The 12,536-nt window shown below is 33.4% G+C and overlaps 2 protein-coding genes across 2 annotated transcripts; both read left to right on the plus strand.

The window, feature by feature from the left end:
• Positions 1 to 1,159: 1,159 nt before the first annotated feature.
• On the plus strand, positions 1,160 to 1,729 carry MONOS_9648 (uncharacterized protein; the record flags this gene model as incomplete). Its single annotated transcript, XM_067880166.1, has 1 exon — positions 1,160 to 1,729. The coding sequence occupies one exon, from the start codon at positions 1,160 to 1,162 to the stop codon at positions 1,727 to 1,729; it is 570 nt and encodes a 189-aa protein (XP_067726137.1).
• A 2,724-nt stretch (positions 1,730 to 4,453) lies between these two features.
• MONOS_9649 (uncharacterized protein) lies at positions 4,454 to 8,656 on the plus strand (the record flags this gene model as incomplete). Its single annotated transcript, XM_067880167.1, has 1 exon — positions 4,454 to 8,656. The coding sequence occupies one exon, from the start codon at positions 4,454 to 4,456 to the stop codon at positions 8,186 to 8,188; it is 3,735 nt and encodes a 1,244-aa protein (XP_067726138.1). The 3' UTR covers positions 8,189 to 8,656.
• Between the last annotated feature and the right edge of the window lie 3,880 nt (positions 8,657 to 12,536).

The raw sequence follows: 12,536 nt of genomic DNA on the forward strand, positions 1-12,536 counted from the left end.
TCCTGTGAGCCAAAAAATTTAGGTCCCGATTAATTTTTTGGACACCGATAAATAACTGACCCTATGTCTGATTTTCATAAATGATTTAGAACATTCAATTTTTTCTGTGCATTTTCCAATTTGTATATAGAATTGCAAACAATTGAACAAAAAACATGAAAAATGTTATTATTATCAAAAAATTTAACTTTCCACTGTAGATTGTTATGCTTCAAATTATTATCACGTTTATTGAGAGAATAACAATCAATCGATGTGATAAATAATAACATGTTGAATTATGAATTCAATAGACACAATGCAGATTAAGTTGGGAAATTTGAATTAATGGAGGTTTATTAAATAAACCTATGTCAATTTGAATGAAGGCCACTTGAATTAAATAAAATGGAAAAAATTTGAAATCACCATCCTAATTCAAATTAGAAAAGAACATTCAAATTAATAATTATTGTAAAAGGAAAATTTAGCAAACAAAAAACACTAATGAAAACAAAGTGGAAATAAAAGAAAAATCAAACCTTTTTTGACTATTTCATAAATGAAATCTTGATAATTCGAAGGAAGCGTGAAAATAAGCTTAAATAAAATAAATGTTTAATAAATAATTAGTTAACAAAGTGAAAATGTTATTTGTTTTGAATTTTTTATGAAGAATGATTAACTTTGAAGATAATTTTTATAGTTTTTACATAAATAATAAAAAGAAAACGATGACATTCTGCAAATTCTGAAAAATTAATTTGTTTCGTACGCGTGTTTTGTTATACAGAATGCATTATCACCATTTTCATGGAATAGTGATATTAATGTAGCAGAATCGTATGTCTAAATCCTTTTCCTTTTTCATTTTCCTTATTTCCTTTCATTTTTTCATTTGCATTCTCTCTTTTGTCGTTATCTCATAATTTAGAATTGTTCTTTCTCTGAATTTTCTCGTTCTTTTCACCTGTCACATCATCTTTATTTATATCATCATTTCTTTCTTTCTTTTCATACCACATCCCCGTAAAATCTCTTATGCAAACTTCTTTTCAAAGCAGAACTTTTTCTTCTTTTCGCCTTTGCCTCTATTTCCATCAGAATACACATTCTCTGTAATTTTTTCCTCCTTTTTCTCGATCTCCATTAAACTTTCGCTCACAGAGCATGTGGAAAGATGGCTTCACTCACCGAAAATGTGTTGGCAAAGGCAGATGAGGCGAATGAGATGCGCCCTCCATCGGTGGCAGTCTGTTGGTTTTGTGGAGCTGAGTTGATGTTGGTGATGGTGCAGTTGGTGAGGGAGATGGAGAGGGCAGGGGAGGTGGGAGAGGAGAGGAAACAGCTGGCGGGGGTGGCAGTGGAGTTGATATCGGTGATGTTGGAGGAGTTAATGGTGAGGGGAGCGGTGAGGGAGGTGAGGTGGAAGATGCTGGGGCTGTTGAGGATGAGTTTGGTGATTGCTGTGTGGTTGAGGGTGAGGGAGCCAGCAGCGAGGAAGAAGAGGGGGGTTGTGATTGGTGTGGAGGTTGTTCCAGTGATGGTGGTTGTGTTGAGGCTGAGGGAAGGGGAGTTATTGGAGAGGTGGAAGAGGATGGGGGTGATGGGATTTGTGGAGTTGTGGGCGATGGCGAGGGCAGAGACCGTGAGGGAGCCCTGTGTTAGTTGGAAGAGGGCAGACGAGGCAGATGGATCTGGCGAAGAAGATGCAGATGAAAATGATGGAGAGGAAGAAGAAGCTGGCTGAGGAATTCCACTAGAGGCGATGGTGGTGGCAGTTGTGCCATTTCCTGTGATTTTGATGTCAACTGCGCTGAAGGTGAGTGTCAGATTTGGAATAAATGTTGAGGTGAGGAGGATGAAGGAGGCGTCTTGGGAATCTGTCATGCGAACAAGAGCGAATTCTATTGTTTAACATGGACTGAGTTGTGTGATTCCGCAGAGATCGGTGTTTGTTCCATTATTTGACACGATTTTGAAAGTTGTTATGAGAGGGAGCCATCCATTGAAAGTTTCATTATCTGCTTGTCCATTATTCCACACTCTTTTAGCTGGGGTTGTTGAGCCACAATTCTCAAATGGAGATTGAGTGATTGCATTACCACCGAAGAACACATCATTCCCTCTTCCATTTGTTGCTGAGTTGCCATCGAAGAAACAAAATGTGATGAATTTAACTCCGTTCATCCAATCATATGTTCTTGTACAACACATTCCTGCTCCACCATAAGATTTAGAAGCAGTCTGATTGTTATTGATGAAATGACACTCAACGATTGAAAACTGATTTGGCTTGTTGGCTGGAGGATAATGAAACGTTAAAGAACCAGCAGAATCACCACCAGAATTTGCGATGTACTTGCATTTGGATAAAAGAAATTGACCGTTTGAGGTCATATCATATACATTAAAATGCCAACCAGTTCCACACCAATTTGTTATTGAACAACTTTCCACTCTGTTTTCAGAGAATGTCCAAAAAGCATTTGATTGTGGATGCCATATTGCAGCTGCTCCTCCATGAAAAGCAGAACAACTTGTGAAATTGGATTTTATGATATCAATTTTTAACAAATTTCCACAATATAACTCTCCACCAGCAGCATTACTTGAAGAACAATTGTGAAATGAACAAGATGTAATTGTGAGGTTGGCATTTGTGCAATAAACATCAAGAGCACCACCATTATTATTTCCTCCGCTGATTGAATTATTCCACTCACACCATTCAAAAAGATAGCTATTCAATTCAGGAAAAGTCAGTCTTCCAGGTTTCGCTCTTTGAGATTCCGTTCCCACATGATCCACAGCATCATTTGATAAAGAGCGTGTTTGATGGAGGAAAGATGTGTTGAAGGCAGAGAGAGAAGTGGAAGAGGTGTTGATGGAAGGGAGGATTGAACAGTCGATGGTGTTTTGAGTGAGTTGGAGAGATAACTGAAGAAAAGGACGAGAGAGAATAAATTGTGTTAACAAAATAATTTTATATGTGTTTGCAAGTAATTCTGAGGATAAAAATACTTCAAATTTTTGATCATCCACATATGAAAGGCTTTCTGTGCTTTTGGCACGAAAGAAAATTGTGAAATAGGATAAATAAGAAGAAAAATATCGAAAAAGAAATTTTCGAAAAAAATATTAAATGATCTATATTTAAAACGAAATCTTGAAAAAGAAACGTACATACTTTTAAACATTCAGTGTTTTAAATATTTCTTGTTAATGATTTTTAACATTATTTTTCTACAAAGCGAAAAATGAAAAACAATATTGTTTGAAAATAGCTATTGCTTGAAACAGGAAAAGCAGTAATTACCTTATGAGTGCTGAACAAAATGGCACAGAAGTCATCGTTGGTGCTATAGTATTAAAGAAACAGTTTGCAATTCGAAGAAATAAACAAAGAATTTGATGAAGCTTTTATGATTTGTATATTGGGAAAAATGAATTTTCAATAGCAACAATCATTCAAACTCGCATTATATAACTCACGTTTTCGATAACATAAGTTGGAATAGCATTTAAAACGAATTATCGAATGATTCTATTTTTTCGAAGAAGATAATTGAAAGATCAAAGTTTTTTCAAAAAGAAAATAAAAATAAACTTTAGTATTTCATATCAATCTTTTATGATTATAATTAAATGCAATTTATTTTCATATTTGGAACATTCAATTCGAAATAGGATGAAGATTTTAAAAATAAGCAAGTCAATTCAAATATACAGGGGTTATTTTAAATAACCACCAAAATTTTGAATTATTTTTTCAATTTGAATAATTTGATTCAATCTGCATTGCATCAAATGGATTCTTTTAAGAAAATCAATGAATGAATTATGTGATACATGCAAAACTCTAACATTTGAACAAGGAATGAATAGTCACACACAATAATCCAAGTTATATTTAAAACAAACTCTTCAACAATATAATTTTGATTCACACAAAAAAATTATATCTATTCTTTTTTTCAATTGCTCTCTTATTTTTCGTGATAATTCAATTTTTCAAAAATGAAATCAATTCATTAAAATCAAATCTTCCAACTCAATGTTTGTTTCATTCATTTTAATAATTTGAATTTATTCATTTCATATCAAAAATACAGTTAAATGCAGAACTCATTAGAATCAAAAACACTTTCTGAAGGATAATTTTGTTTTAAAAAAGCCACACATAATTTAACATGTCTAGAACAGTGTTTTGAATATGAACCAATCTCTACAAATAATAATCAGTGAAAAATTGAAACAATGACTTTTATTGATTATTAATAATTTAAAAAAGATTTTTCTATGAGTAATATTTATGAATACACTCTTTCCAATGAAATATGAAAATTTTCAATAATTCGAAAAAATACCAAAAAATACAAAGTATGTTTCAAACCATAAATTACAACAACAATTGTACGATTAATGTGTCTGTAGATCTTTGATTGAATTGAGAAAAGAACATCGATTGAAAATGTTTCTGACATTGGTATTTTTGCAAGTTGTGCTTTCCATATGTGCAGAAGGTGAAGTGAAAGAAGTGTTCGTTAAAAGTGGAGGAAACGGAACAAATGGAACATCAAATGACCCTATCGGAAAGATAAGTGATGCATATCAAAAGCTTAATGATACAAGTGCTGAACAATTGAACATAACAATTATAAAGCAAGATGATGGTCAACCTGCATTAGTAGCAGGAGTGAATGAATTTGATAAAGATAAACCATTAATGATCCAAGGAAAACAAAATGAAAGTGCAAATGGGACTCCTGAGTTAGTGGAAATAAACTGTATATATCTTGCTGATGTAAATAATGAAAATGAAAACAAGGATCTGTTCACTTGTAAGCAAAATGTGACATTCAAGTTTCTGAAGTTTATATATCCGTTATCACTTGGAAATGCATCTAATGATGACAACACGTTGGCTATTATTCATTTGGTTGCAAATTCAGGGGGATCAACTCAAGTGTTGTCTGATCATTCATCCATGACAACAGAATCAAATAAACTATCACCTAATCTAACAATAAGCACTTGCCAATTTGTTCGTCCAACAGAAACAGAAACAGCCAATATTCATCTGGTGAAAGTGGATGAAGGTGAATTCAACATGGAGGCAGTATCTTTCAGTGATGATAACAACACTGCTAAGTTTTCAACCACTCCGTTTTTGTTTGACAAAGCAACAAAAGTCACATTGATTGCATCGACATTGAATAACATAGAGTCGAGTGAAAGTGCAGTGGTGAAGATTGTGGGAAAAAGTGAAACAAAGATTGAAGTGAATGTCCATGGGTGTACATTTGCCAATTGCATATCAACAGAAAATGGAACTAATGCCACAAGTGGAGCATTGTATGTTGAAAGTGATCATTCAGAAAGTAAATTTAATATTTCAGAAAGTAAGCGATATTCAAATGCAAAAACAACATTTACTTCGTGTGAATGTGCCAATGGGAAATCAGGTGGGATATATCTGAAGATGTCAGCAATTTCAAGTGCAGATAATCTGATATGGTCTGAAGAAAATAAATTGACATTTACAAATTGCACAGCCGGATCAAAGAGTACGGGTTTGTATCTTGATGTGAAAAGTGAAAAGTACAAGGAAATTGCCGAAGAGATGAAAAAGAAATTTGCCAAAAACTATGTGGAAGGAACAAATGACTGGTTTGTTGCAGCGAAGGGAACAAATAGTGAGGATATTGATTTCACTGCAATATATTTTGATCCACATGAGGCATATGTTAAAAGTGGAGGAAGTGATGACGCAGCAGATGGAACAAAAGAAAAACCATTTAAAACAATAAAAGGAGCTAATGATTTATTGGATAAATCAAAAGGTCCAGGAGAATTTTCCATAAAAATAATGAAAAAAGGAGAAGAATCTGGACAAGAAGTTCTTAAAGCAGAAGCTGTGACATTCTCAAAAGAGACAGGAATTACGATCGAAGGAGTGGTAGAAGCAGAGGAAACTGGAAATGAAGCTGATACGAAAGTTGAGATAGATTGTAGCAATATTTCTGAAAGCGATTTATTCACCTGTCAAAAAACAGTGACATTCAAGAATTTGATATTCGATTTCAACTCAACATCTGGACAAGTAACAGATCAATCTGAAGGAAATGAAGGAACTTATGCCTTGATTCATGCTGATTCAGTATCAACATCACTAACAATTGACACTTGTGATTTCAAGCAAACAACATCAACCAATACACGTGGGATGCTTTCAAATACAGGGGAAGAAATAAAAATCCATCTTGTGAAAGTGAGTGCAGGGACATTGATGATGAACATGGTCGAATGCACTTCTGAGAACGAAGTGAAATTTTCAGATACACCATTTTTGGTTGATGGAACAACAACAGCAGTCACGGCTGTTTCATTGACATCATTGAATCTGAAGAAGATCACATCAAAGGGAAGTGCTGTTATGAAAATTGTTGGAAATACAGACACAGCTATTTCAGTGAATTTGGACACATGCTCATTCACAGAATGCAAATCGGAAGATACAACAACAGATTCATGTGGAGCACTTTATGTGAAGAGCGAACATGCAGAAAGCACATTCTCCATTGGAAACACTGGGAAAACAACATTTGAAAATTGCACATGTACAAAGGGGAAATCAGGAGCAATATGTCTGGAGATGAAAAATGCAACAAAAGCAGATGAACTGACATGGCCAGAAACAGGAACCAATTTAGAATTTACTGGATGCAAGGTTTCAGATTCAGATACAACTTCGAATGCTGAAAAGAACACAGGATTATATTTGGATGTACCAGTCAGCCTTCACAGAGACATGGCAATAGCGATGAAGAAAAGCTTTGCATCTGGATACAAGAAAAATGAAAATAAATGCTTTGTTGTTGCAAAAGGAACAGAGGATAGCTCTGAAGTTGATTTCACAGAAGTGTATTTTGATCCGAATACAAATGTGTATGTTAGTGAAGGAGCAACAGATGATAGCCAAGATGGATTAAGCTATGACAACCCAAAGAAAAAACTGGATTCAGCATACAAATTATTTGGAGTGGGTGTTGGAGGAGAAAAGTTCAAGATCAACATCATCAAAACGAATAAATCATTCAAAGCTGCAGCTGTCACACTTGAGAAATTTTCATTGATAACGATTGTGGGTGTAACCAAAACAAATGGAGAAGAAACAGAAAAAGAAACAGAAGTGGAGATTGATTGTAATGTTAAATCAGAAAGTCATTTGTTCACATGCAAGAGTGAAGTTGAGTTCAGAGGAATATCCTTCTTGTTCCCATTGTCATTGGATGAGCCAGAGGAATCAAATACCGATCCACATTCATTGATTGTTGCAGATTGTGAAAGTGCTAAGTTGAGTATTGTGAACTGCAAATTTGTGAGACCAGAGCCAGTTGCACTCAGTAATGTTGGAGAAATTGCCAAAATCCATCTTGTTAATGTGAAAGAAGGAGAACTTATAATGAGTGGAGTTGAATGCAAGGGTGATAATGAAGTGAACTTCCAAGAATCATTGTTTGATATTGAAAGTGCTTCTTTAGTCAAATTAGATACAGTTGAGATCAGCAAAGTGAGTGTGACAGATGGAGCAGCAATCAACATCCAAGATGCAGCTGAAAAAGCATCGAGTGTTCAAATAGAAGGGTTGAGCATGGATGGAGTGAAATCATCGAAGGGATTGTGTGCAGGTGTTATGATCAAGATGGTAGATGACAATTCGAAAGTGGAAATGGGAAGAGAAAAGAAATGTTCATTCAAATCGTGTGAAGCAGCAAGTGGAAAGGCAGGAGCTATTCTCATTGAAGTGAAAGATGCAGTTGAGAATTTGAAACTTCCGGGTGAAGGCAAACTTGAGTTAGGTGACAACAAAGGGAAAGATTCATCGGTGGCATCACTGTGCATCATTGCTCCAGACTTTGATAAGTTCAGCCAACAGAAAGACGCCTTTGCATTTGCGAAGGACTACAACGACGACAACAAAGGATGGATTGTGGGGGCAACAGATGAAGAGGCTGCTCCTGAAGATGTGTATGAGAAATACCTGAAGGAGAAGAAAGATGAGCCAGAACCAGAAAAGAAGAAGATGATGAGTGCAGGGACTGTGGTTGCTATTGTTGTTCCTATTGTGGTTGTGGTGGTAGTGGTGGTTGTTGTGATTATTGCAATTGTTGTAGTCAGGAAGAGAAGATCTCGGAACAACTGAAAAATAAATGGAGGAGTGCAGTCAGTGATTGTTGTTTATGCATATTGACAAAGAAAAGTGACACTCTTATTATTATTTTTATTTTTTCTATTTTGATTTTATTCATTAGTAAAACCAGTTAAGCTGATGTTATGTATTTTTTATTTTTATGCTTGTTTGTTGTCACTAAATGAGCCATATTAAGTATTTTTTTTGTTTTTTATTTAAATTTTTTAATTTTTATTATTAAGTTTCGTTACACATAATATTTCTATGGTGCAACGTCATGCACTATTTTCATCATCAAGGCTTTATTCGGTCCTTGATGAATATATTAGAGTAAGTTGTTTTTTTGTTGTCTTTTTATTTTTTTTCATAATAATATTATCATCATCACTCATTTGTTATTCACTTTTGCTCCTTTGAAAAAAAATAGTATTTTGATAATCAATTTTTTTCGTGATAATATTAATATAAAGAACGTTAACATTTATTGATTTATTATTTTCATAAATAAATAATTTTTGAAACACAAATTTTGAAAGTTAATAAGCATTGATGTGGAACAACTTATTCAGTAAAAAATTGTTTGTATCAAGTTTTTATTGGTGCCTGCTTCATTATAAGATCCAAAAATTTAATTTTTTCATTATTTTGATAAACACTACATGAGAAAAATTGGAACGAGCTCACAAACGGTTCTGCAATATCAAAAACAATGTTCTATTTTTTGTTGTTTTCTTTATCAATTAATGAATACAGATCGAGATACTGTTTTTATTTTTATTTTTATTTTTATTTTTATTTTTATTTTTTTATTTTTTTATTTTTATTTTTTTTTTTTTTTTCAAAAAAGGAAATAAAACCATTTATAAATATTCCATTATTTTATTTTTTATTACCGTTAGTGCCAAAGCCGATCCTTGGTGCGAAACCCGATCCTTTTAAATATGCTGATATCGAAATATTTGAAAATAAATTCTCATCAATGCAATTAAAAAAATAAAAACATGATAAATTTACACAATAATCATCATTAATCCATATTTTGCAAAGAAGAAATTACAACTCCATGAAATGATTAATGAAATAAAAAAGAAAGAATATCATTTCAATTTCTTACACAAGGAAAAAATAATATCATATTTGAGTTATAGAAAGAAATTGACACAAAAAACGATGATAAATATCAAGTAATGCAAAAAGTTGTAACGAAAAACAGTTATTGGGATTTTCAATTCGATCATGACCCATATAACATGAGCAACAAAACATATCTCTCTCCTCTTCAACTTCATCGCGAACTTGCATCCAGCAAATATCGTTCCATTCCTTCAACAATGAAAAAAAATATTTTCAATTCGAAATGATTATTCACTGAAATGGCAAACTGCTGTGAATGAAAAACTTAAATCCAAAGGAGCTTGGTTCATGGGAATCAAAGCGCAAAAGGAAGGAAGGGATATTGGAGTTGATGGGCATCCTTTAACAATTTATTAACGACAGCTCGAAATAATAGAAAATCAAGTTCTTGTGAAGTTGTCAGAACAGGAAACTGTTAGAGTTCATGACGTTCAAAACATGATTTGATTCGTTTTTGACTTTTTTTTTTAATTATTCATTATTTTGAGTGCGTGGACATTCTCGAAAAGGATTCAACAGATGAAAACGAGCTAAGAAAAACAAACGTAAAATATGCATGCAAGTTGTTTAAAAGGAGTGAAATTATACATGCAACAGTATCGAGACCTAATGAGTTATCAAAAATAGCAGCTCAATCTCCAGAGAATGTGAGACAATGGTTTGGAGAATTGTTGGACGTTATTTGCAAGAATTTCATTGGTTCATTGCGAATATTTTAAATTGTTGAATCTTCGTTGAATTTGAGTGAACGCACAAGCAAACTTGTTGTTTGTCTAAAAAATCATATTCTGCCTGCTTCAACAGCTCCTCTAAAAGTGCCAAATTAAAAGTTGTGCTTATGTGTATGTGCGGATGGATCCTCTCCAAGAAAATTTCTTCTTTGTCAGATGAAAAGTTTACCACAAGAATTTTCTAAACTTACGTCTATCGATATTGAAGTTCTTCCTTCCTCATCTGGATGGATTACCGAAAAAAAAATTTTTTTTGAAGAATCATGATCAATAGCTGGATTTCCTGGATCGTGTTCAAAGTTAAGCCAACCACTACACATAAAGCCCTGTTCTTGATGGATAATCATATTTCTCATACAGATGATTCTGTTTCAAGATCGGCTGAGGAACACAACATAATAATAAAATTCTTTCATCCCAACATGACTCATCTTTTACAGCCATGTGATTCATGCATCTTCTCTCGTTTGAAAACAACGCTTTATAACAAATTTCTAATTCCTTCTCCGTTTTCAATCCATTCATACAGAGCATCACTTGCGGACACTCTCCCTGAAGCAGTAGCTGCAGCAACAAAGCCTTCCACAATCAAATCAGCGTTCATTAAAAGTGGGGTTTGGCCAGTTGCGGAAGCCCCAGTTTTGGATCGAATATCTGGATCTCCAATACAAATTCAAAAATGCAATTCAAAAACTTCTGTTTCATCCCGAGATTGGAGAGAAGAGTTGTTTGGGAAATATTCTCCTCAAATCGACAAACAATTGTCTTCTTCACAATCTTCAAAGCATTCATCTGTGAAAGATTCTGCAATAACAAAAGAACCGACAACATTGATCGTTAATCACAGAAAATTTTCGACAAACGAAAATTCCATTGAAGGAAAAACATCAAAAGAAGCTAATGAGATGGATGAATCTGAGCTAATGAAACAAATTGAATCAACAAAAGAGCATTTGCATTTTTTTCAAAAGCAGCTTGCGAAAATTGGAAAACCAACTTCATCTTCTTCTGAAAAGAAACGAAAGAATAAACATAGTCGACAAGAACTTAATGAATTGATGATTATAGAACCTGCAAAGGAAAAAAAGGCTTCGAGAAAAAATGCAAAGAGAATGATTGAAATACTTAAAGACGATGAAAAAGAAGTGAAATCAACTTCAAAAAATGAAAACAGAGATTTTGATCACCCTCCCAGAGAAATTTCTCCTTCATTAAATTCGAAAGAGAAACGCATTAGAGAAACATACTACAGTAAATACAACTGCAGTATAAAACTCCAGTCTTCACACCATCTTGATGAATAAATTTGAAGTTTTCTTTTATTGGAATTACTTCATATCGATTATTTTTAACCATTCCAATAATAAAACAAAAACAAAATGTATTTTCTTTGTTAATTATTTCATTTGATAATTACTAAATATGTTGCCAAATACCTGGTTCCAACGAATAGTTAAATACATTTTGCTTTTTGTTGAAGAAATATTAGACAACTTCGTAAAATGATCGCATTCTCTCTCTCTTTTGGTTCGGGTTTCGCACCAAGGATCTGCTTTGGTACTGACTGTATTTTGTGAATAGAATAAAAAAGAAAAATATAATTTTGGAGTTTCAAAAATTGAAAAATATAAAGATTGAAAATTGAAAAAGACAGTTTTTGAGTCGCAAAATATAATAAAATAAATCTGGTTAAGCATTCACAAAATAATTTGAAATATCTAACGATAATTCATTATGGAAACTTTCGTTGAGAGAATCAAATATTTCATAAATACCAGTGATGGTATCTTCGTATCCTTCTTCTTCCATCCTTTCAAATATCTCCATTTTCATTGTCTTTCTTTTAACTTCTTCCATTTCATCATCCTCCTTTTCTTTCAATCGATTTGAAACATTCGTAAAGAATTGCAAGCAATAAAATAACATTCTATCATCCACTGTTCGTCGCTGCATCTCCTCCAAAACAGCATCTACTGCTCCACTTTTCAGAAAGTCATCAATTTCCACATTTCTATTTTCTGAGGCACTTCTCAAGGAATAAATGCACCATCTCCGAATTTCTCCTTGATTATCTTTTGCTATTCGAAATATCTGAACAATACTTCCGATAAGCCCTGAGCATTCTTCATTCCACAATTGACAACTGCTAATAAAAATCTCAAGTGTTTGGATCCATCTCCGAATTACAAGCACTTCATTCGCCTCTTCTTTGCTCATTTCCTCAAATTTATTCTTCCAATTCAAGCACTTTGTTAGCTCTTCCAGTTCTCTTGCTGCCTCTCTTCCGAAATGCAGCTCATTCACAATAGCATCTTCCAAGAATCCATTGGTGGAAAATCTATATATAAAAAATTGCCAAGCAGACTGAAAGGCAAGTTTTGAAAGATTTCTGCGTTTCTGTTGATGTTTGATGACTTCTGTTATTTCCTTCAAATATAGTTCTTGTTTCATTTCCTAATCAGAAATAAGAAGGGAAAAAAGCAAGCATAATAAAA

The sequence above is a fragment of the Monocercomonoides exilis genome, assembly GCF_001643675.1.
Source record: "Monocercomonoides exilis strain PA203 chromosome Unknown scaffold26-1319188, whole genome shotgun sequence".
Classification (NCBI taxonomy): Eukaryota; Preaxostyla; order Oxymonadida; family Polymastigidae; genus Monocercomonoides; species Monocercomonoides exilis.